At 42.6% G+C, this 26,440-nt stretch overlaps 1 protein-coding gene across 1 annotated transcript in view; it reads left to right on the top strand.

The window, feature by feature from the left end:
* The window catches only part of CHMP2B (charged multivesicular body protein 2B), a 16,709-nt gene extending 1,642 nt beyond the window's left edge, over positions 1-15,067 (top strand). The window contains exons 2-6 of the mRNA XM_018563209.1: positions 5,896-5,987; positions 7,725-7,919; positions 9,159-9,261; positions 12,800-12,906; positions 14,685-15,067. Coding sequence (XP_018418711.1) covers positions 5,896-5,987; positions 7,725-7,919; positions 9,159-9,261; positions 12,800-12,906; positions 14,685-14,798 — 611 coding nt within the window. The 3' untranslated portion in view covers positions 14,799-15,067. The remainder of the gene's footprint in view (positions 1-5,895; positions 5,988-7,724; positions 7,920-9,158; positions 9,262-12,799; positions 12,907-14,684) is intronic.
* Positions 15,068-26,440: the final 11,373 nt, after the last annotated feature.

Genomic DNA, 26,440 nt, shown 5'->3' with positions numbered 1-26,440 from the left:
CAAATACTCCTGCTTCCTGTTAAGTCTCTATGTTTAGAAACAACCCACGGACGCTCACAACTATTATTTACACACGTGACACGGCGTATGACTCGAAACTGATGTCATGGCGTATCAGGTGATCACAAGGGGTTGGATCAGAACAGCTGATTCACACACTGAGTCATTCAGGTTTTTTTTTATCTCCCTATGTTTGAGTTCAGAGTTTCAGAAGTGCTAATCTCTCCACTTGTATAGATAATAGCCATTATAAAGGCTGAGATGGTTTTGAAAAAAAAGGATACATGTTTGGTCTTTAAATACATATGATGGCTTAAAACAAAACAGAACGTTTACTACAAATACACAACAGAAAAACATTTCCAGCAAAGAGCAGCGACCTCGAATAATCATTTATCTTTCATATGGCTTTGCTGTGACTGCCACATGCTGAAGCTGGCCCTTCAGCATGCCCCGTCAACTGGTTTTGTTGGTAAACCCTTAAAGTGACACTAAACTCAGGAGTTAAATCTTAAAATTGCATTCAAGTACCTTTTTTAACTATTCACAAAAATGTACCTTATTTGTGTATCACTCGGCTGTAGATCCTCAAATCATCTCTGAATTGATGCTGACACTGTCCTTCCTTCTGGTGGGTGGCTACTTTTGTTCCCCATGGTCCCTGTGTGTGTTGTAAAGTAGTCACCACTCCAAGCTCACTCCTGTGATGGACTACAATCTCAATACAAATTACAATACAAGCTGTAGATCCTCCAAATCATCTCTGAGGGCTAGTTCACACCAAGTGCGGAGCATATGCACAGCAGTTACTGAAGGCATCGAAACTGCATCCTATGTATTCCAATGATATTTTGGGCTCCAGTTCACACCACAGCATTCAGTTTCAGAGCATGTGGAAAAACTGCAACAAGCCCTATTTTTTTCCTGCTCTGAAACGCACTGAAAGCCCATTTTAGGCTAAAAAATCAAAACGTTTTTTTTTTAAAACGATCCGGAATGCTGCAAAAAACGCTGCACTGCATGTGCAGAAACTCATGCAGATCTGGTCGAGATTTGGTGTGAACAAGCCCTATATTGGTGTCCTTCCTTCTGGAATGTGGCTACTTTTGTTCCCCATGGTCCCTGTGTGTGTTGTAAAGTAGCAACTGCTCCAAGCTCACTCCTGTGATGGACTACAATCTCACGTTTAGTTTACGAATTTGTGATGAGATTGTAGTCCATCATGGGAGTGAGCTTGGAGTGGTTTGTACAGTTATACCTTGGTTTACGAGCATAATTCGTTCCGGAAGCATGCTTGTATTCCAAAGCGCTTGTATATCAAAGCGAATTTCCCCATAGGAAATAATGGAAATTCAGATGATTCGTTCCACAACCCCAAAATATTCATATAAAATGTATTACAATACTGTACTGTAATATAATACTCTACAAAATATAAAGAAAAATAAACCGATTACCGGTACCTTCGTGGCTGGTGTGAGGGGGACAGGAGAGAGGAGGATTATTGTGTAGGACGACTTTCACTATCACTAACGGAATCACTGTTGTCTGTTTACTAAATGGAATCTTTTTCATTACGTGAAACCTTAACAAGGAATCTATCCAATGTGACATTGCATTGTCGTTAAACAGACTCATCGCTCGCACTGCTACAGCCTTATTTGGGTGGCGCTTTTCTATAGAATTTTGCTCTTATTGCAAGACATTGCTTGTATATCAAAGCAAAATTTTTCAGAAATCTTTGCTTGTCTTGCAAAACGCTCTCAAACCAAGTTACTTGTAAACCAAGTTATTACTGTACTTTACAACACACACAGGGACCATGGGGAACAAAAGTAGCCCCCCTCCAGAAGGAAGGACGGTGTCAGTACCGATTCTGAGATGATTTGAGACTCTACAGCCGAGTGATACACAAATAAGCTAGATTTTTGGTAATTAGGTACTTGAATGCATTTTTAAGATTTAAATCCTGAGGTTAGTGTCACTTTAACTCTTGAAAAGCATATGGTATTATTGTTGCTCTTTTGTTTATTAAATGAGTCTTTAAATAATTTATACATTTTACAATATTTCTGTAGATGATTTCCTAGAAGATTAGAACAATTTATTCTTTTTCTATGATTTAGTTGAAATGTGTTCAGTACTATACAGATCAATGTCTCATTGTTTTATACTTGCCCATAGCTTAGAGACAATGAGTTGAGGAATTTCTCCTAGGTAACATTGAAGGTGTTTGTAGTAATTGGCAGACATGTATACGTGTTGGTTCAGGGACAGATTGTGTGCGATGGCATGTTTTGTATGCTGGAAACTGTCCTGATCTCATTACCTGCATTCAATGTTTCTTCTTCTGTGGAAGGGGGACATTTGCCTGGCTGCTCCCTCTCGTGGAACGTCTGGTTTCTACAGCATGTCCTTGTTGCATTGCATCAAACCTCCATGTCACAGTGTCTGCTTTGTCTTTTTACTGGAGCCTATATGTATATATGTGAATACAACACTGCTGAGTGCTAATTCACAGTTACAGTATATAGGAACAGAATGCGTTGCCACAGAGCCATCCAGGTGACTAGGGAAGAATAAGTCACTGTATACGTTGTGACATATTTGCCATGACAGGGTGACAAAGCTAATTAGTAGCTTGCGCTGTATTCTGTCTTTGCAGAGTTGTGGCTGGAGTCGGTCCCTGCAGTCCCATACTACGTTTTATTAGACTGCCGAGTGCCAGGGGACATTGTAAGCTTGACAAGTCATTTAGCATTGTGGGAAATGGAAAGAGAAGTGTCGTCTGAACTTTTGTTTTTAGTGATTCCAGAAATGTTTGTACAAAGTTCTTTGTAACTGTGTGGGAGAGAAGTGTCGGTTGCCGCTTATTTTACGTGAATGGAAATGAATATAGAAAAACAGAAATGTGATGAATCTAAAGGTGCCCATACACTGCTCGATTCTCGTACGAGAATCGCGGGAAATCCCGCGACCGTACGAGAATCGAGCAGTGTGAATGAAGAAGTGCGACCGTTTCTACTGTACGGTCGCACGTCTTTTGTCTAAGGAGCACGCTAGAAAACCAGCCGAAAATCGTACGATTTTCGGCTGGTTTGATCGGTGCTTGAGAGACAAATGCCGAACGGGCCGGTGTGCGCACGCGCACACTTCCCGTTCAGCATTGCGGTCATCGGAAGCCCGCCCCTCAGGGTGGCGGGCTTGCGATGATCGAGAGTACGATCTGCCTGTCCAAGATGGGCAGATCGTACGTTTTTTAAATGACTTTACAACCATCGCAAGACTAAGGTCTTGCGATGGTTGTACAGTGTATGGCCACCTTTTAGAGAAAACGTCTCATAAAATATTGTGACTTCCATATTCCTAATATGTAATTATTGGAATTTTAGCCAAGGAGTTATGGTTGGCTGATTGTACAATTTTACTGATTTTATCAGACTTTCTACTACTCCCGAAGACGTATCCTAATGGCTTCTTTATATGTACTCTGTGCCTATTACTAGCACTTCCGTTAAGCCAATTGTCTTTTTTTATCATTCATGCTTGATATGAGTGTTGTGTCCAAACCCTGTTTTTTGCATGTACTTAAAAGGGAACTATGGGATAAGTGTTTTTCCCCATAGTTCTCTTTAGGGTCACGAGAGGACATATATTAACCTCCAACCGTGACCCAAAGCCAATGTTCCCTACATACTGAGAGTGCCGGGGCGGATCCTGACAATACTGTCTGGATCCACCCAGCTGTGTGAGTGACAGCTGGCTCTGCCTATCTAGAGGCAGAGCCAGCTGTGCCTGCCCCCTCCCCGTCCGTTCCTCCAGTCAGTGCTGGAGGATTGGAGAGGGTAGGGGGGAATCACTGCAGGGAGATGATCGGGAAGTGAGCGGATCGGTGCATGTTTCTGCTTACTTCCTGATTTGATAGAGCCGACCCGTGACAGCTTCTTTGTCACAGTTCGGCTCTAATTATGATAATGAGTGGAAATCACTCACCTCATAGTTTTACTTTTAAAGACGAACTCCAGGCAAAACGTATTAACCCTTGCATTGGGGCTACCCCTGCCATGCAAGGGTTAACTGCTTGATTTGTCTAGGTGCTAAAACAAAATGTTATACTCACCTGAACCATGGAGCCAGCTTGTTCTTAGACCAGTTGCTCTAGCCTCGCTCCCCCTTCACTGCAGTGCTCTACGGTCCTGTGAATCATCACCTACTTAACACTGTGTGTATAGATGAGAGGATGCTGAGGAACATTACAATGCTGCAGTGCGGGAGGAAACGGGCTTCGGACAGCGGCGTCACCAGGCCAGGTATCACCCAGTGAGGCCGCCGGGTATCACCTGGTGCACATGTCATCATGTGACATCATTCCACACGCATGTAATGACGTTATGGCACTTCACTGCCGGTGGTCGTCTGGGTGATGGATGCTGGCAAAGAGAGGAGGAGGCATTCATACAGCGGGATAAGGTATGCCATGACGAGTGCCTGACTTTTCAGAGAGGGTGACACCAAAGTATTAGCAATGACTATCAGGTGTTCAATCTTAAAAATGCATTCAAGTACCCCAACTATTAACAATACCGGACCTTATTTGTGTATCACTCAGCTGTAGATCCTGAAATCATCTCTGAATTGGTGCTGACACTGCCCTTCCTTCTGGAGGGTGGCTACTTTTGTTCCTCGCTCCTTTGATGGATTACAATCTCATGTTAAGTTTGCTAATTTTGTATTGAGATTGTAGATCATCACAGGAGCTAGCTTGGAGCGGTGGCTACTTTACAACACACACGTGGACCATGGGGAACAAACGTAGCCACCCTCCAGAAGTAAGGACAGTGTCGGCATGAATTCAGAGATGATTTCAGGATCTACAGCCGAGTGATACACAAATAAGATACATTTTTGTTAAAGGAGAACTATGAGGTGAGTGAAAATCACTCATTCTCATAGTTCGAGCCGACGTGTGGCAATGAAACCGTCACAGGTCGGCTCAATAGATCGGAAGGTAAACAAACACATACTGTCACTCGCTCACTTCTCGATCATCTCCCTGCAGAGAGCAATGACTGTCAGTCATCACTGCCTATAGGGATTCCCCCCCTATCCTCCAGCGTTGAGTAGAGGAATGACCAGGGGAGGGGGCGGGCACAGCTGGCTCTGCCTCTAGTAAGGCAGAGCCCGCTGTCACTCACGCAGGTGCGTGGATTTGGACAGCATTGTTGAGATCCGTCCCGGCTGCGGCAGTCTCAGTATACCGTGAGCTGTAGCCCGCAATATTCTGAGCTTTGGGTCACGGTAGGATGCTAGTATATGTCCTCCCGTGACCCTTAGGAGAACAACACTTACCCCATAGTTCTCTTAAGGTACTTCAATGTATTTTTAAGATTTAACTCCTCAGTTTGGTGTCACTTTAATATGAATGGCCAGCTATATTTTGTGCATTTAGAAACACATCCGGAATAGTCTACAAAGTTGGCTAGAACTGGCTCCTATGGGAGTGGATAATAGTTTTGGGGGAAGAAATAATCCATATTGAAGTCTCATTGAATAGTAATAGATGTAATGATTTCTGTAACAGCTGTTAGATTTATTCCGCCCCACTGTTGTATAAAACACTTATGCTTTTTTTCAGCAGTCCCCATACCACTAGATATGAGATACAAAGTCTCCTCCTAAATTGTGTGCCATGAAATATTCATATGTACAAGTGTTCCTTTAGCATCAGCCGGTTATTGCTGCGCTCATCAGCCATCTCCTAGCCGACCTCGCCTATTATTAATACTAAGGAGCGAGGGGGAGAAGTGCACACATAGGTCATAAGAAATGTTCTCGCACATTTATTTGGACAGTTTTTTTCTTTTTGATGTGTAAACTTGTTTGTCCTCCTTGCAGACATAATAAAGGAGCAGAATAAAGAGTTAAGAGGCACTCAGAGGGCCATAACCCGAGATCGAGCAGCTTTGGAGAAACAGGAAAAGCAGCTGGTAAGTGAACTAAACACTCCTAAACCTTTTAGTGTCTTTGTTTATGTTCATCATGATATAGTGCACATTTCTCCAGTGGAGGAAAATGACTTTTTTTTTGTTTTTTATGTTTTCCATTTATCGTTAATAAAACATGTTAACGGTATTGAATCTATATATAGCAGACTATCAGAATAAAGTGTGAGAGGTGAGATTGGTCATGTATGCAGTTTGTAGTATATCCTAGCTTGAGGATCCATATGGGTTGCTGTCATTCAGTTGTATACTACCTGATAGTAATGATCCATTTTGTTAGGAGATGATGTTTAAAAAAAAAAACAAAACATGGTGATGTGTCAGGGAATCTCCTGCGGTTCTGGCAGACGGTGCAGTAAAAGCATAAAATCTGTCAGTTATAATATAACTCCATTAGGCTGCAAACAATTAATCTATTTAGGAGAACAGTGGTCAACTATTTTCATTATCGATTAGTTGGTTGGGTCCCCTAGCTCTCTCCTCCATGCTGGGAGGAGGGCACAGCAAGCAGTAGGCTGGTGCAATAGTCGGCCTGCTATTGGCTACTGCATTTGAAATGGCCAATAGCAGGCTGGCTATTGCACCAGCCCACTAGCTGCTGTATTTACATTTAGCTGCCGTCTGCAGAATCTTGCCACTGGCAGCTGTCATTCCCTGGCTGAAGCTATTCAGGCGCCATGTGCTCACAATGCAATTATGTATTAAAAAATGTATAGGTGGGGAAAAAAGTAATTTTCGGTTTTGGCCTGACGGATTCTACCCCAGGAGGTGTGTTGCAGTGCCATTCATTTCAATGGCACCCTAAGGCCGGGTTCACACCTGTACGTTTTGTAACGCGTTCAACGCTCTATGAACGCTCTACAAAACGCTCAAACATAAAAATCCCATTGTTTTCTATGGGTATGGTTCACACCTTGCTGTATTTCAGCCCGTCTGAACACGCTACAAAACGGCCTAAGCCTGAAAAGGTACATGAGCTTCTTTGCAGCGTTTTTGTCGCGCGTTTCCATTGGGATACAGCCAAGTTGCCCTCGGAAACGCGTTTGTCGTGTGTTTTTTACCGCGAATCACGGAAACGCGCATATGCGATACGCCTAGGTGTGAACAGAGCCTTAATGCGCCTCCCACCCACAGTGTGATCGCCCGCACTAGACGCCTGGGACCGCGTAGCTGTGCGTTGCCGTGCAATTCCAAAAGATTGCGCATGCAGTTTTTATTCTGAAGTAAACTTTGTTTTTAACACTGCATTTGTGTATTTTATTTTAAGTTAAGGATGGTATGTCTTCTTTTTTTTTTTTTTTTATCCGATTTAATCGCAAAAATAATCAGCCAACTAATCAAATATGTAAATAATTATTTGCAGCAGTAAACACCTTTTTTTTATTCTATGAACTATTCACAAGATGTGTGTTAAGTGCAGAGGGCTGCTGCAATGTATAAAATTCTGATCTTTCGGCATGCTGTCTCCTGCTCACAACCCCAGCTTCTGGGCACCAAAGAGGGAGAGATGAGGCTCGAACAGTGAAGTGCTCCAGTTATATCACATTTTTTTTTTTTTTTTTTGTCCTTCTGTTTTTGTATTTGCCTTTTTAATACTGTCTTACTAAGAGCAATAATGAATCTGATTTCCCCATGCGTTTCTGTGCAGTATGTATATCATGTAAGTAGGCAGCACTGTGTAGGTGTTCCATTTATTCATTTAGTTTTGTTCCATCTCATCAGGAAATGGAAATCAAAAAGATGGCAAAGGCAGGAAACAAAGATGCCTGCCGGATACTGGCCAAGCAATTAGTTCAGCTCCGTAAGCAGAAAACTCGAACCTACGCTGTGAGTTCTAAAGTCACATCCATGTCCACGCAGACCAAAGTCATGAGCTCCCAGATGAAGATGGCCGGCGCAATGTCTACCACAGCTAAGGTGAGACATGAACAGCAATTAAACCTAAAGATCTCCTGGCAAGAAACAACTAAAGTCTCCAATAATGTCTAGAAATCCAGCTCACCATTGCACATAATGTAGTTCCCCCATTCATGCAAATACATAACTGGAAATTCGTACACAAATTGAAAACCCCTTTGAAGTGTTCGGCACGAATGCTTCTGCTGCTCGCAAAATGAAAACATTCCAGTGAGCATGACCTGATGTTATATAAGGTGGCAAATTTCCTCCAGGTCTTTTACAATATGCTTTTACATGTATACAATGACCTTCACATGACTGTTCTGGCGTGTTTATGTTGTTCCTCCTTTGCATGAGTTATACTTTTTAACTACTCCCTTAGGCCCCGTTCACACTTAGCGATTTATCGCGTGTTAATTCCCGCGATATTGCAGCAATTTACCGCACTATATCGCTCTCCAATGCTTCTCAATGGGGCAAAGGGTCCTGCTGTCGCGGGTCGTGCATCGCTACAGCAGGACCCTTTTTGGAGCGGATTTAGCCGCGATTCAAGCTTGCTCAATGCAAGCATTTGCGCGATATCGCGCAAAATGCGAATCGGAGCAGTGTGAATGGGGCCTTAAAGTGACACTAAACTCCGAAGTAATATCCTAAAAATACATGCAAGTACCTGAACTATTAACAGAAATGTATCTTATTTGTGTATCAGCTGTAGATTCTCAAATCATCTCTGAATTGGCGCTGACACTGTCTTTCCTTCCGGAGGGTGGCTACTTGTGTTTCTCATGGTCCCTGTGTGTGTTGTAAAGTAGCCACCGCTCCAATCTCGCTCCCATGATAGACTACAATCTCCATACAAATTAGTAAACTAAACATGAGATTGTAGTCCATCACTGGCGTGAGATTGGAGTGGTGGCTACTCTACGACACACGTGGACCATGGGGAACAAAAGTAGCCACCCTCCAGAAGGAAGGACAGTGTCGGCACCAATTCAGAGATGATTTGAGGATCTACAGCCGAGTGATACACAAATAAGATACGTTATTGTTAATAGTTGGGGTACTTGAATGTATTTTTAAAATGTAACTCCTGATTTGAGTGTAATTTTAAGGGAGTGGTAACAACATACACCAGTATAGTGTGAACAGGACACCAAGAAAACAAATGTTTTCTTGGTGTCCTTACCTAGAGTCCGCATTGATTTAGTGAACAGTGTTTTGAAATCTTTTCAAACGATGATGGTTTTTGTTTCTTAGACAATGCAAGCAGTAAACAAGAAGATGGATCCACAGAAAACACTTCAGACGATGCAAAATTTCCAGAAAGAAAATATGAAAATGGAAATGACAGAAGAAATGAGTAAGACACTTTTATCTCGCTCCATTGCACATCTTTGCCAGGCTTCACATTGGAGGCTTGGTACATCAGTACGTTATATTTAGGTACAGCTGCGTTTCTGTGGGCTATATTTATAAAGGTGCAGTGTGCCTATTTGTCACAATTATGGCGCTTGTATCGCTGTTCTGTGACTTCTTTATATTTCCCTGTATGAAGATATGTAGTAGCGCTTTTCATCTTCCACACAGATTTTAAGATGAAAATGATATTACGGCTGCGTAATTTAAAGCTGCAGTATTTACAACACACTGCACTGTGGTCTTCTATTCTTCACTATCTCACACTCGGCAATGTTAAACATGCATTACATTGTTGGTTATTGCCTTTTTTTAAAAAAAAATTTCATGTTGGGGAAAAAAAAAATATATTCAAGGAAACCTGTACTGAGCAGAAGGGAATCTGTCCTAGCTTAGTTATTTGGTACTTAGCTGTCTGTCTTTAGCATGTCCTGAGCCACAGACCAGGAACAAGCATGCAGATGATAAAGTTAGCACTTTTTTTAAAAGAGAAAGAAAAGCTCAATTCTAACATATTGAAGCCAATGGCTCGGCATAATAGCCGGTTGGCTACTAGTTTTAGCAGTGGTCATTACTTACATTTTCTCATGACAATTTAACCTCCCTGGCGATCTGATTTAATTTTTTTTTTCCTTTTTTTTTTTTGTTCTATTTTTTTTTCCGTAATTTTTACTTTTAAAATTCCCACCGGTGCCGCGCCCTTGCGTCACGGACGCTTACATGCTTATGGTACTGAAAATTAACCCCGAGCCACACTCGGGATTACCGCCAAGGAGGTTAATCTACCAGCAACCTCTCCACTGGTGACTTTAGTGGCTGTATGGAGTGTAGGATATTGCATGATAACGAACCGGTCCTTTTCATAAGACGTTCCTCCAGCTTCCAGCTACTGCACCCTTTCTGAGATTTACCAATCGGCTGCAAACCATGGTAACATGCATCTGACAGGTGTAGTGGGGAGATCTCTATAATCCCGCAAATGGACCACAGTTCTGCAGTATAATGATAAATTCCCATTCCAGGAGAATATAATTCCCCTCCGTGTAGTGTTTCTTTTGGATGAATATGCAGACTTCCCATTCAGGACAGTGCCCTTCCTTGAAGCCTCTCTGCTTCCTGTAATTCTTCAATGCTTTATGCAGATTCATTACCCCCTGATTAAACATGTCAGTTTTTTTTTTATTTAAAGTGATGCAGCAAATAAAAAGAAAAACATTAAAGAAAAACAAGCTATCGTCCACTTGTCCCACCTCTCTCTTATCCTTTATTACCTATCTGTTAGTGTGCAGGTTTTTTCAGCAGGTATATCCTCTTATCAATTCTAAAAATGCTTCATCAGGCTCCACATTATAGAACCTGTTCATCGCTTCCTTTACATCAGGGGTGGCAAACTCAAATTCATCGGGGGCCGAATCAGCAGTATGGTTACCCTCAAAGGGCCGGTTGTATGGGGGCGCATACGTGCAAAAAATACGATTGCGCCCATTACGCCGCACATGTTACATATCGCCGCGAACGTCGCAGTGAGAGCAATAAGTCTAGGGCCATAAATCACCGATGACACTAAACTGATGAGCGGTAAAAGCTTTTAAAGTGTCGCCTATGGCCAATTTTGGGTATGGTAGTTTTCTGCGATTTCGCGGGTGCGTGCAATTTTAAAGCTTGCCATGTTTGGTGTCTATTTACCCGATGTGACCCGATCTTTTATATTTTACCAAAAAACTGGGTAATAATAGATGTTTCCTAACATAATGTTAAAAAAAACTGTTTTTTCCTCAACTTTTTCTGTAATTTTTCCTAATTATAGTAAAAAATAAAAACCCCCGTGGTGATGAAATACCATAAAAAGAAAGCTCTGTCACCAAAAAATGGTATAAAATGTATTTCAGTACAGCGTTGCATGACGGAATAAACGTCAGTCAAAGTACCGCAGCACTGAACACTGAAAAATGGCCTGGGGGGTCTAAACACCTGGTCTTGAAGTGGTTAAGAAACACTCTATTTAAATAATAAAATACAAAACAGACATTAAGCAGTACACTGCATTTATAAAAAAAAAAAGAATTTACTTACAGAACAAAGTTCTGAGCTCCTGCTCCTCATCCCTGCTCCTCATAGCAAGGCAAGGACAGCCTCCCACGTGTCTTTCCGGCAGAATCCGCCTGTCCCCATCCAGCGCCCGCACGGAGGGGCGCCGTGCCCGCGGGCGCACAGTAAAGATGATCTCCGACTCCTGATTCCACCTGTGGACTGGCCTGCCAGAGTGCCAGTACTTTGTCCAGTTTTAAAGATGGCCGCGCTGTCGCGGTGGCCATCTTAATGAGTCATTCATAGACTGCCAGTGACACTGTCACTGCTGTGCTGCCTGGCTGAGCTGACAGGTAAACTGTCAAGCGCCCGCACGGAGGGGCGCCGCGCCCGCGGGCGATTATTAAAGATTTTTTTTTTAAGGCCGGCCCTGGCTGTGCGGGCCACATTACAAGGTCCGGCGGGCCGGATTCGGCCCGTGGGCCTTGTGTTTGCCACCCCTGCTTTACATTAAGGACTTGATTGCGCCATATAATGTATTTCTTAAACCCTGTCTTGTGGCTGACATACACAGTTCTCTATTACTATACCATCCCCTTGTGTATAGAGCACACATTTCTCCTCTGTCCTCTTGGAGCTCTGTCTACACTATGCAATTTTGAAGCTTCCTAGTTCTCCTGCCACTCATCAGCCAGTTACTGTAATCTTGCGAAGGTTTAGGCTGGAAAAGTAACTGGACACGGGACTGATATTGTAGTGTGGAATTTGTTTAGCACATAGCAGGTTGCTAGACTGTTGACCTGATAGTTCCTAAATATGCGCTAAATAAATCTAACCCCCGGTGCAGCAGGGAGCGGCATAGTATTGCTTTCTATTTTAAATGGGTTTCTATGAGTGTTTATTGCTGGCTTCAAACACCTGGTAATCTCTGATAAAGGTTGTTCAGATCAGGCTGCAGGAGAAGGCTTCATACCATCCATGGGTTGAATATCAGCATGTCTGGTCAGTAATTGCCCCATGTAGAGACACCTCAAGTCGGCCACAAATATTGAAAGCAGGCACCTCATGGTACCAACATGCCTGCTTGTAAGCCTTGTTAAAAACCTTGGTAGCCATAAAACTGGGCACTTTATCAGGATACTCTTGGACAGCTGACATGAGTGCTCAGACCAGCCGTCTCCCACACTCTTTCAGTGAGTGAGGCTGCCTGACATTGTTCAGAGCAGTTGTTAGGTGCAAGAGGAGGTAATATGTTTTATGGAGGGAATCATTATGAGTATTGCTGTACTATGAATGGTTTGTAATATTTGAATGTGTCGACCTAATTCTCGCAACATGATCATCCTAATGAGGCTATGATATAGGTATACATGGATTTGGGATATTATGGGAGGTATTGTCCTTTGGAATGATTCTGACTTATTTAATCTGAGCTCTGTGTTCATCCTTCACAGTAAACGACACATTGGATGATATTTTTGATGCCTCAGAAGATGAAGAAGAAAGCCAGGACATTGTGACTCAGGTGCTGGATGAAATCGGAATAGAGATCTCAGGAAAGGTATGTGGCATTACAGAACTTGTACCTCTGGCCTGCGCCCCCCCCCCCCCCCTCTCTCTGTTCTTCCAGCGCTCATTGAAGGACAGACAGGGGAGGTGGCAGACACAGCTGCCTCTGGCTCTAGAGAGGGAGAGCCAGCTGTGAATCCCGACCAGGGTGGATTTGATTTAAATCATAATTTGTAAAGAGCAACTGTCATCTCTGTCCCGCAGCGGCTCCTCCTCTGACCCGCTGTTGACTCACCGACAGTCCCATTCACTTTAATGCGGCAGTGACGCAACAAGGTGAGGGACGTGGCGGGCAGCAGGTGAGCGGATGCCCGCTAAGTGCTTTTTAAATGTAAGGACTCATTCTTGCTGGTAGTAAGAATCTTTAATATTATTATTTACAAACAAAATGAAGGTTTACTATATTAGAATAATAAGCGTCGGGTTAGTAAAACGGCGATATCGGAACCCATTTTTAGGTTAATAGGTTCATCACACATAGTTGGAGTACTACTCAAATTATTTTATTTTATTAAAACAATAACATTATGTTACATATTCTTGTATTTCCTTAAACATCAATGTTTAGTAATGCATCAATGCAGTGCATGTTCTCTCAGCTTGCAGAGCTTGGATTCGTTAAATGAGTTTACCAAAAATGTAAATATTGGAGAATATACAGCCTCATGCTACATAACTTAGCTCCATTTCATGTTGAATAAACTACATTATTAATGTATCTTAAATAGAAAACGATCTTTTTAGACACATTTTTACTCCAAAAGCATTTTTCATTAAAATAAACTTGATAAAAATAAAAAAATCCCATTTTAAATACAAATCTGATTTTTTAAATTTTTAAATATATATATTTTTTTTAAATCAATTTTTATTTACCCTAATGCTGACAATATTGTCAGGATCTTTTCTGACTGTAGGGTGGCTCTGCAGTATCAGCAGGTAGAGGGCAATAGCCCCGCTATATGCTGACTTTGGGTCACAGAAGTACATTATAAATGAACTCCTGAGACACAAAAGGAAACTATAAAAAAAAATCATGTAATTGATTTTTACATGTTAAGAGCGGCCGCAGCTCCCTCCCGGCCGCACACACGCCCGCCCACACAACGCCCCCCGCCCTGCACACCTGTTTGCATCGGAGCGGAGAGCTCGACAGCTGCAGCCAGGTAAGACATCCCCCGAAAATAAGACCTAGTGTCTTTTTTCATGATAAATAAATAAGACAGTGTCTTATTTTCGGGGAAACACCAGTATGTTTTAAATACAAGCTGTGTAAGTAGCTGAACTTAGCTGTACAATAGACTGTAAGATACCAAGCAAAGTTTAGAGATGGGGAGGGAGAAGAAACTCAAGGAGCCATTCAGGTGTGCTACAGTGCAAGGAGAATGCAGACAGGTGAACTCAACGGTATGCTGCTACTCATTTCACTGTCCAGCCACAGGGCGAGAATGGGGAGGGCTTTGCTGGGCTTCAGAGCTTTGTAAATATGAGGACTGAATAGACGGAAATACAAATCCTTTGATAGTTAAAACTGCTCCCATGTGTTTTAGTTTGCCTGGGGTTCAGCTTTGAAGCCCACCCCGGATCCTCTTACAGTCGCCTTTCCTGCATATGATGGAATGGCCAAAGTGACCGAGTCTCTTTTAGGTTGACAGACATCTATAGGAGACAATTTCTGTGAACTTTTATAGATACTAGGAGTAATCTTTATTCCATATTTATGAACCTTCTAACATTCATAGGTATTGATTGATTAAATTGTTTTTGCAGATGGCAAATGCCCCATCGGCTGCCAAAGGCCTTCCCTCTGCTGCCTCATCCAAAACATCAACCATATCCGATGAAGAGATTGAGCGTCAACTCAAGGCTTTAGGAGTTGATTAATGGGCTGGTAAATCCAAGACATTTGCCCTGTGTGGACTTGTATTCTGGCTTCCAGGAACTGCACAATATCCGTTCTGGAGAAGAGTGATTTATTTTTAAAGGACTTAAGGGACTGACTTTTTTTTGTTTTGTTTTTTTTCTCCTAACGGACACTACAGTTAGCTGTATAATAATAACTGTATATAGGACAATAATTGCTTAATGTACAGATTTTCCATTTTTCTCCCCAAAAAACAGATATATGTTGGGTCTGCAGTGTATATTTGTTTAAAAAATTCCCCAAACCAGTCTATAAATTGGGTTAAAAAATAAGCCAACTAAACACCACAATACTTTGTAGAAATAACATAAACCTTGTAATAAGTCATGAATTTTCAGCCATTTGCATGGTAAAAGAGCATGTCGGCGACCCGCATTTTATATTGATGCGTCAGCTTTTTGCCGTACCCCATGGCTTATGTCACTTTGAGGATTCTGTGGTGTACATTGAATGCTGCTGAAGGTGAGAACGTTGGTCAGTCACTACATTTTTTTTTTTTTATTTTTTTTTTTTTATTTGTTTTATTTCAACATAAAACTTGTCAATATACAAGTTCGTTCCAAATGAAAGTGCTCGACGTTACGTTTTATAAATCTGCCACACTGCCCTTTCCAAAATAAATGTTCTGTAAGATTCCGGTCTACATGGTGACAGATCCTCCTGGTTTTGCTCATGTGTTGTCACAAGCCAGGGATCCTAATATGGCATTTAAGTCCTATAATGCTTTGCTTCATCAGTGGTCAGGAGTTTGCAAACTTTGATGAGCTAGTTTGGTGTTCCAGTGACAGTTGTGATCAGCTTTGCCATACTAGAGAGGAAGACGTGCAGTCACATGACTTATGCATTGGCAGGTGGTCTGCTGATGGGTTATTCAGAAGACACAAACGGGGATAAAAGGACATAAATACGGAAAGATATTCAGTGTATTTATACTAAATTGCTGAAAATTTACATTAAGATAGTTTTTTTTCCTTTAACTGCAACGTCCATTTAAAAGTGATATGACCAATGAATCAGTAGCTGCTGCTCTGGACACTCTACTATGAATATTACTATTTTTTTTCTCTGGCATTAGGCTAGGCCAGGTAGTCCAAAATGATACAAGCAGCTGCACCACATGATGCAATGGTTTTGTGTGGACTGAAGTTTAATATATAGAACGATAGCCCACTTTGTGACCATTACAGAATAGCTCTTAGCGGTTTTATTGCTAGGAAAACACGAAATGGAAGTCAGTAAATAGTCTGTGTTGCAGAAATCCAAGAAATGTGTAGCTCAATTGCGGCTGTTAAAGCCACCTAGAGAATCTCCAGCTTCTGTAGCTATTCATATTATCTAATGCAAATGTTGGTGATCATAGGACTCCAGTAATTTTAGCTCCATAGAGATGTACTGTAGCCAGCTACAGCAGCAACTCCCTAAAGACACCAGCTCACACTACTGCGAGGACACTGATGTATGCTGTGAAAGAAACTGTAATGTGCCGATTACATCACATTGCACCATTTATTTATTGTTTTTATATTAAAATGTCACATGACTTTTCATTGAATTTTATTCACTACAACAGGTTGTGATGTGATAAGGTACATGGCAACATCCTGCACAAAAAAAATACTGCGTATCCTATGTTTTATTCCACACACATTACTATAGCAGTGGTGTGCAATAACCTTATAGGTCACAAGGCAAATTGTCTTGTATATGTGTGACTGTGATGGGCAAAGCTGGCCAGTGCAGCCCAATGCATCTGGTGTGAACGGGCTTTAAAGCACTAGAGGACATCTGCTGCTGACCTCTGCTACAAAGTTACTAGAGTGACATGGGCCATAGCACACTCAGTCTGGAAAATGAAAGCCTAATTGTGTTTCTGCATTTTCCTGCTTTGCCATTTTACGAATAGCTTGTTGATAAGATTTGGGGATCTGGGAGCCATGCTTTTATTCCATTTCCTTGTGCTGTCAACCTCTAATTTTGTGCCTTTGTAAATTAAAGCCTTATCATAGCCATCTTTTATAATGCTCGTGTACGTTTGTTTAATAACTGCCTGTGACAAAAAAAAACCCACATTTATATGCAAAGTGTATTGCCATGCGTATGAATCCAGCCTTCTATACTTATCATGGTTTTTCCGATTGGTCACGTGTTTTTTATGGCAACTAAGTGGTCTGTTTCTTCAAGCAATGAGGAAGCCTAGCCATTAAAGTTTTTTTTTTTTCTGATATCATGAGCATTTTTCATTAAGTGAGATAGGATCAGATAAGGCAGAGGGGAGCCGGATTCCAAATTTTAGGTGAATGTGAGATAATAGGTCCAGGAAATAGGAAACAGGAGGGAGGGAGTAGTTCTGATGGTTAGTGTAAAGATAAAGGGAGTAACGCAGAAGGAAAAAAGGTAAGAAAGGCAGATGATAAGATGACAAGGGGGTGGGGTTAGTATAGGGGTAAGGATCATTCCTGGAAGGATTCTCACAACTAAGACCTATTGCACATAAGCAACTGAACCCATACAATGTAAACTTTGGCATAAACCACCAGCCAAAAGCCACAGGTGCTGCGTACAGCACTCCATAGATGTCAATGGTTATACACCAATATTTGTGTTTTACGTATGAAAACCTGCGTCCAGGGATTTACTGTACGTCTTTACGCATATGCAAAAGCTTATCCCCTTGTACAGCTGTGTATGGCCATTGACTTCTATGGGAAGCCTGTACAAAGCACCTGTGCTTGTGTGAGTTTCCTCTGGGTACTCCACTTTCCTCCCACAGTCCAAAGGCATGCCAGAAGGTTAATTGCCTCCTGTCTTAATCGGCCCTGTGTGTATGTAAAGGTGGCCATACACTGTACAACCATCGCAAGACCTTGGTCTTGCGATGGTTGTAAAGTGATTAAAAAAACGTACGATCTGCCCGTCTTGGGCAGGCAGATCGTACTCTCGATCATCGCAAGCCCGCCGCCCTGAGGGGCTGGCTTCCGATGACCGCAATGCTGAACGGGCAGTGTGCGCGTGCGCACACCGGCCCGTTCGGCATTTGTCTCCCGAGCACCGTTCAAACCAGCCGAAAATCGTACGATTTTTGGCTGGTTTTCTAGCGTGCTCCTTAGACAAAAGACGTGCGACCGTATTGTAGAAACGGTCGCACGTCTTCGTTCACACTGCTCGATTCTCGTACGATCGCGGGATTTCCTGCGATTCTCGTACGAGAATCGAGCAGTGTATGGGCACCTTTTAAGATAGGCACCTTAGATTGTAAGCTCCTTGAGGGCAAGGACTGATGTGAATCTGCTGTGCAAATTGTTGGTGCTCTATAATTACCAATAATACATAAAGCATCCAGCAGCATTCACATCCAGTTTGCAGCAGTTCTGTGGGAAACCCTCCTGAATAAGGGCGGCTACAAGGGGATTGCCCAACTTGTTTAGGTTGACAGGAAGTCCAAATCAGCTTTTATCATCCCTACAACAGTGGTGAGCAGAAAGATGTCTCTCAATTACAAAATGGGCAGCAGTGTAACCTGAACACGATCGGGGCTATTCACAAAAGGGTGAAAAGTTTGGAGAAGGCAGGAGAAGTCAACAATCTAGGACAACATTCTCCAATTCATCTCACTTTCCAGTTCAGCTATGTTGTCCTAGATTGCTCACTTCTCCTGCCTTCTCCAAACTCTTCACCATTTGTGTGAATATCCCTGTTAGAAATCTATTAAAGTTCTTTGTATGAATGTAATGTAATACTGTGTTATGGCCACTAGTTGGAGTTGAGCATAGGAACTACTCATTTCCTATACTCCTCAGCTCCATCTATTGGAGAATGTGGTATTACATTCCATTTGACCTAAAAACAAAGACTACAAAAAAGATCCCTAAATGAGGTCCTGCTTGGTACTGGATAGGTGTGTGTAATTACATGGCCTCTGACTGTAGATTTAAACATGGCGTCATAGATTGTTTACATGGCTCCCAACCTCCCAGTGGCTTCAGTTGTTTTGCTCGGGACAAAATCTGACCTTTTTGCCACAGTGGAAAAATATATCAATAAAAAAAAAAAAATTTAGGCCCTATTAAAATAAGTTTTGGGGGGGGGAGTCAAATGTTTTCTCTCTAAAGGTGGCCATACACTGTACAACCATCGCAAGACCTTAGTCTTTCGATGGTTGTAAAGTGATTAAAAAAACTTACGATCTGCCCATCTTGGACAGGCAGATCGTACTTGCGATCATCGCAAGCCCACCCCCCTGAGGGGCGGGCTTACGATGACTGCAATGAGGGGCAGGCTTACGATGACTGTAATGAGGGGCGGGCTTATGATGACTGCAAACGGGCTGTGTGCGCACTGGCCCGTTCGGCAGTTGTCGAACCAGCAGGCCACTAACTCGCCGAGAATCGTACGATTCCCGGCGGGTTTTCTAGCATGCAGGTTTGACGGAAGACGTGCGACCGTACAGTAGAAACGGTCGCACGCCTTGCATACACTGCATGATTCTCGTACGATCGCGGGATTTCCAGTGTATGGACATTTCCAGTGTATTGCAGTGTATGGGCACCTTTTATAGAGATCAGGACATGTCTGTTATCGGACACTTCCAAGTGAGTTAGAAAGTATGTTCCTGGCATGATCGCCGCGGTTGGATGCCATAGTTTCCTCCACTGCCAGCTACGTCATCGGGTGACCAAGCAGCCTAAGTAAGGAACCAAGGTGTTCAGCGGTGGAAGGGGACACTATCCAACACTCATGCAAGTGTCTGATAGCTGCGGCATGACTAGCTCCACAAAGCAAAAGCCACTTATGATATAGATCTATGATGTCATGTGGTTCATGCCAAGTTCAACTTTTTTTTTTTCCTATATTTGGGTTGTATGAATGTGTATTTGTATATAGGATTAAATAAACATTTGGGCACCCATGGGCAGATTTTATTTTGATTGTCTCAGTAAGGATCCCCAGGCAGTTTACAATATGACCATACTACCGGGTTTCCCTGAAAATAAGACAGTCTTATACTTTTTTTGGCTCAAAAAAAAATCCACTAGGTCTTATTTTTTGTTAATGTACAACAATCCACACTTATTCATGTAGAAACGTCTACATGTATTCATGTCCAAAAATATATTGATCAGAGCAATCAGGGGTACCGTACTTTTCCAAGAGCAATTTGCTAACCAAGCGCTGGCCAGAATGAGCGAAGCGTGCTTTCACTATCGATTCCTCACAGGCGGAGTGCATTTGGTATCACTCCGCCTGTGACAGGAGCCGGCGCTATAGAGGAAGCATCGGCTTCTGCGGCTCTGCTCCCCCCGGTGCTGCCTCGCTTCCTCTAGCGCTGGCTTCGTTGGCACCGCTGATTCTCTCCCGTGGCTCTTCAAGTTCCCCCTTATGCCACCACCGGCCCTGGGAATGGTTACGACTAGGTCTTATTTTTGGGGTAGGTCTTATATTTTAGCAACTCCCAAAATTAGTACTAGGTCTTATTTTTGGGTTGGGTCTTATTTTTGGGGGAACGGGGTATGTCTGTTCAATCAACTTTAGATTTACCAAAGGCATGTGAAATGAGGGCCAGCCTAAATTACTCAAGCAGTCTGTATCCAATAATGCAGGCCCATGCATTACATAGTTGTTGGTAGATGAGGTTGCACTATCAAACTGTAAATTGTGTGATGAGTTAAGTTCAATTCAAGACAAATTTTGGACACAATAGAGAGAGGTTTGTAAGATTTCTACTTTTATCTGTGTCTCTATAGGACCTGGTGACAATGCGAAACCTTACCGGTGGGGATAAAGAGATAGGGCAAAAGCTAAACCGCCACTGTCACCCATGTGATTTGTGTTCTGGGTATTTATTGCCATGGTATCCCTGGGACAGTAAGGCCCCATTTATGCTGTCAATGACATATGTGCATTTATAGGACGTTTCTAAACACATATAACGATTTTAGATGGTATCACTCTGTGCTTTTAGGTGCATTCAGGTCACTCGCTTATAGAAAAAATAAAAATCTGCACGTAAACACACTTGTAACCGGAAGTACATTTAATCGTACTTGTTTTGGAACAAACACAGGCAGTAAGCGTGAATGTAGACTAAATCTCCACAATGGAGTCACGGGCAGCAATAAAACCTGACACAGGTTCTCATGCTCACCCCACCATATTTAAAACTAAAAAAAAAGAAACAACTTTGCCTGGAGTTGGCTTTAAAGGAAATCTAAACCCAAGAACTAACATTCACAGGGTTATTCACAAAGCTGCCTAAGGCAGCCATGCGAATAACCGACCCAAAGTGAAGTGAGCCGAATGCTGTTCAGCTATTCACTTCAGGCTTGTACAGCTGATTTCAGCCGTAGCTCGGCTGGCTTCAAGTCAGCCGAACATGCTCAGCATGTTCAGCCGATCCTCCAGCAGGCTACTCGCTGCTGTTCGGCCTATTCTCCTTGGTACTGAGCAGAATAGGAAAACAGTAAAAAAAAAAAAGTAAAAAATTATTGCGCGGAGCTAGCAGTGACAGCTAGCTCCGCCCAAATATTTCCTATTGGCTACAGCAGGTCCCGGCCAATGAATAACAACTGTGCAGAGCGGGCCGTGACACCGAGTTCTCAGTGTGTAATGACAGTTCAGCATCCCCTGGTAACCAAGGGACGCTGATCTGTCATTGCAAGTGGCCGGAGCCACCTGTGAGATCACGGCTGGCTCTGTCCATCTGTCAGTAGAAGACTTTCGGATGGCCAGTGGCTGGCCGTTTGGCCCGCTTTGGGTGTCACCTCGGCTCAATCGAGCCAAAGCATATACCTTCGGCTCGACCAACTTCGGGAGCTGTACAGACTATAGTGAATAGCCCGTACAGCAGCCCTTCGGTTCTACTAAAATGAAGGGCTCAGGCGGCTGAAGCTGGCCGAAGGATCAGCTGGAGCTATGGCTGATCCTTCGGCTTGCTTTATGAATAACCCTCTTAATATATTGCACCTTAACTGTCCTTAAATGAGGTGGCTAAATGATTTGTTTTTCAGGCTAATCAGCAGATTTTAGCTAGTGCAGAATATACTTGTTGATCTTGCCAGAAAGGACGTGCCCCATCAATTCCTCTGATCAGAACAGAAAGATGAAAAAATGTTACTCCTCCCCCCACGCATCATATGCTGGATATTAACAATGGCGAAAATGTTTGAAAGTCCAGTTTGGGACAACCATGGACAACCTCCCTCCATAGATACAATGGGGGTGTAAGCGTCACCCAGGGCAGGAAGTGTGCTATTCACAGGATCACCAAGTAAAAATAAAAAAACAGGGAAAAGAAAATGAATGCAGCCACCACATCTAAGGACTGGTTAGCTGCAGTGTATTACATTTTTGTTTAATGATACATTTTTACATTGCCTGTGCAGGGGCCTTTTACCATGACATCATTCTGTTGAATGTCAGTGAGGCTGCAAATAACAATAATAGTCTAGTAGTGATGAAGATCTGAAATATGGTTGCTATGGGATACCGCAACTTTTATACTGCAAATTACACTACTCTATTTAATGAGGCCTATAGTTATTATTGGAGGAAAAAAAAAACTTGTAATAACCTTTGCCGTTTGGACTACCCCCGCAGTGCAAGGGTTAACTCTTCATCTTTGTCCAGGTTAAAAAAAGTTATACTTACCCGATGCTCTGAGCCGGTCCCTGAAGTGTCTCTCCCCTTTCACTGCATCAGTCTAGGGTGCCGTAAATCATCATGTTCTCTACACAGTGTATAGATATGAGGAGACTGAGGAACATTCCAATGTTGCAGCGGAGGAAACAGGCAGAAGGGAACGCTGTCAGCTCCAAGGATCAGGTGAGTATGACTGTTATTCACCCTAGACGAAAAAGAGGAGTTTAACCCTTGTAGTGCGGGGTAGCCCCACTGAAAGGATTAAGAAACAATTTTCCTGGAATTCTCTTAAAATGAATTACCTTTTGATACAGTTATATTTTCTACATGAAAAAAAAAGACAAACACATGCAGACTGGTAGCTTTTAACATGCCGTATGACAAGAAAACAACCAATCAGTATTGACATGACTGGTTTAGCATAAATTGCACCCAAATCAGGTCACTGCTTGATCTGAGGCAGAAGGGGGTAGTTGTCTTTTGAAGTCAGAACAATACAACATGGATCAGACCAGATTGCTATCATTACCCCACGCACAGCAACCGAATGGAATCTGAATCCTTCTTTCATTTATACCTGAACTGCAGAAATGACCAAAAAATGCCTTGCTGTTCTTAAAGCAATCAATCAACGTCTACATTGTGTTTGCATCACAGGTCTGAAATAAACTCGAATTCTGCTTCAAAATGATGCTGCTGGCACATGTAGTATTTCTTAAGCACTTAGTCCTGGTTCACACCTAGGCGCATTGCATATGCGCGTCTGTCGCGCGTTTTTTTTACCGCGCTTCGCGGTAAAAAAATTGCGCGACAAACGCGTGTTTCCGAGGGCTACTTGGCTGTATCCCAATGGAACCGCGCAACGAAAACGGCCCAAAGTAGTACATGTACCTTTTCAGGCGTGGGCCGTTTTGTAGCGCGTTAGGGACGTGCTGAAATACGCCAAGGTGTGAACCAGACCCATTGAAAACAATGGGATTTTCATGTTTGAGCGTTTTGTAGAGCGTTCGTCAAGCGTAGAACACGCTACAAAACGTTCAGGTGTGAACGAGGGCTTAGGTTCCAGCAGAGTTCCATTGACTAAGCAGGAGTTTTTCTTGCAAGTAATGATAATGCCAATTGATGAAACAATGCTGACATCTTGTGGTGATATTATATAACTGCAGCTTGCAATCACTATAACTAAAATATAATACTGAGAATACTATAATTACCTTTTATTAAAACATAATAAATAAATCGAAAACAGTCCAATGCAAGGAACAGCAATATAAGCTAAAATAATAAATACAGTAAAGTAAGCAGATCTGATACTTGAAAGAGAAACCCAAAGGTCTACAACTGTGTGTTGTACATTCCAGCTATGGAATATAAAGCAACATAACACCTTCACTGTCACACGGTAAGCAACTTTGTTGGGAAAATATTTTTTTAACATTTATCTGTGAACTGCAGATGTAAGTTCATCAGCCTATTGGAGATTCCAGTTTCATACAGATTCATTTAAAAAAGTTTCTGATGTAAATGTTTTCAGTAAATTTGATAAGATTGTGAGACATGGGAACAGTAATGTGAAACAACTGCACAGCACTACTGAGAAGGAAGCACAGTCTGTCTATGTAATAAGTAACTATGGCTGCCCCCAATGAGAGCCTGGCCGTAGACATGAGCAGTGGCACAGCACTATGTCTGGAGGAGGGAATTAAGTCATATGACTCTGGGACGATCCCTTACCCATCTTTGCCCTGACATCTAATACAAGTTTACCTAAGTCATGCAATTATATTGTATTGTGCATCAGGCAGCTGTACAGACTGTCCTCTGTTTTTCAAGTGCAAGTATAATTATGCTTCTCTGTGGCCCAAACCTACTCTACTCCAGGGACGTGCGGTCAGGGGAGGCAGATGAGGCAGAGCCTCTCCTAGAATTATGGAAGGAAAAGCTGTCAGCTTCATGTCTGAAGCTGACAGATGCCCATATGAATGGAGAAAAAGCTAACAGGTTACACAGCAGGGAAAACTTCCCTGCTGTGTAACCTGTCACGGAGCCTCAGCGGTGAGGAGCAAGTGAGGGACAGGGAGACTTCCTCCTTTACATTTGCTTGGGGGTGGGGCTTCGTCCGACGGGGGGGGGGCTTTTGTTGACAAGAGGAGTCAGGGGCGGGGCTGGGGAATGCCTCACCCTGAGCAAGAGGTACCGCATGTCACTGCTCTACTCTATCTAGTCCTGCCAAGGGTTGAGCATTATTTTTAACAACTATGAAGCTGGAAGGTTGCGCATGCTCCTCTCAGTTCATTTGACTGTAATAGGAAAGCATTCAGATCCATACATAAGCAGATTTACAGTTCTATGGGTTTCCGATATAGTCAAAGCAAGTGAGGGGCACATACACAATCCATTTGTTTCATTATTGCTAAAAGTGCCGCTCGACCCAGGCCAAGACTAGGAGAGAAGGACATGACTATGCTGATCTTGCATTTTTCAATGTGCACAATAATGGGAGGATGAGTGGAAAAGGGAGAAGCTTTGGATCATAATTTCAGTTCCAGCTGTAAAGAAACCAGTAATACAGAGACTGCCTTGCTGACCATTTTCTGATATGAAAATGCTAATTGCCTGTCTTTTACTGGACTCAATACTTTGAAACACTAACCTGGAACAAGCATGCCAATCAGGAATGTCACAGTGGAATCAGAACACCTCACCTGAATTCTTGTGTCAAAGCAAGGACTGATGTCAATGGAGCAGCATGACAGCCAGGAAACTAGCATGTATACAGATATATTCACAAGTTTTATCAAAATAACACATAGATAAGATGATGTACATCAAGGTGTGATCACTCTGTCATGTACATCTAATTCCTTTAGTTTCCTTCTAAGATCATGACGAATGTGTGTGTTCTGTTTCTGACTAAGGACAGGCTGAATTATAATCCACCTAACAGTTCTTGTGTCTTCACTCCTCCAACAATGCTAGCAGCAACAATGAATCCAATAAGAGCTGCAAATCCTCTGTGGACATTTTTCAGGAAGTGTGCCCTCTTGCTCAGAGACTGGTGGTGTTGCTCTTATGGTTGGTGCTAGAGTTCTCAGAGAAACAGAGACACAAGGTATGTTAAGTGGATCCTGGCACAGTACAGCTCCTGACAGAGGATGGTGTGAATGCATATGTGCATTACATACAGCACTTGTGGGTATTGTTTTACTTGATTTTTATTTAGTGGTACACAAACTTCCCAATGCCATTGTGCTCTGGGTCTCTTTTACATGTTTTATAATGATAGGCCCAATCAAGACAGGGAGCAGCATGGTTGAAAGGTAAGGTGGTTCACTAGGTGCATACAATGCGGAAAGTGCTGCATGAGAGGAAGTATCCTTTGTTATACTAAGCTTTGCAAAAAAAACTTTTAAATAACTATTATTAGAAATAATTAGAAATAATATCTGTCTTAATGTAAGGTAACCTGTGTTCCCCTGCACAGCAGTACAGACTGGGAGGGAGCAGCACACTGAGCAGTGTTGGTTTGCAAAGTGCTGTCAGTCACACTCTGAACATGCTTACAAGAGGGAGCCCAGCATTATTCAAACTACTTCCTGTGAGCACAGGCTGTCATACACAAACCCCTCCCTGTTACAACACTGATCTCTCTCTCTTTTTGCACAAATAATACTGTTGCACCAAGCAGCACTCACAAGTCGCCATGTAAGCAGTATTGTGTGCAGCAATAAGAAGCGCCCACCAGCTGCAAAATAGGTATATATTCTGGAAATTATATAGAACTACTCATGGGATTGATGGGCTATAGTTGGGATTTAATTGCAGTGTAGTCTTTTTGAAAGTCCAGTAATTGACTTGCCTGACTGCAGAACTGGCATCAGACATTGACCAGAGATAGGGCATTGTATCTGCAGTAAGTGCAGGGCCGTAGGAAGGGTGAGGCACTCGGCTCGGCTCGGGCGCAGCT

Source organism: Nanorana parkeri, unplaced genomic scaffold (assembly GCF_000935625.1).
Source record: "Nanorana parkeri isolate BGI_ZX_2015 unplaced genomic scaffold, ASM93562v1 scaffold642, whole genome shotgun sequence".
Lineage (NCBI taxonomy): Eukaryota > Metazoa > Chordata > Amphibia > Anura > Dicroglossidae > Nanorana > Nanorana parkeri.
Note: the sequence above shows the minus strand (reverse complement) of the source record. Positions and strands in the feature narration are given on the sequence as shown.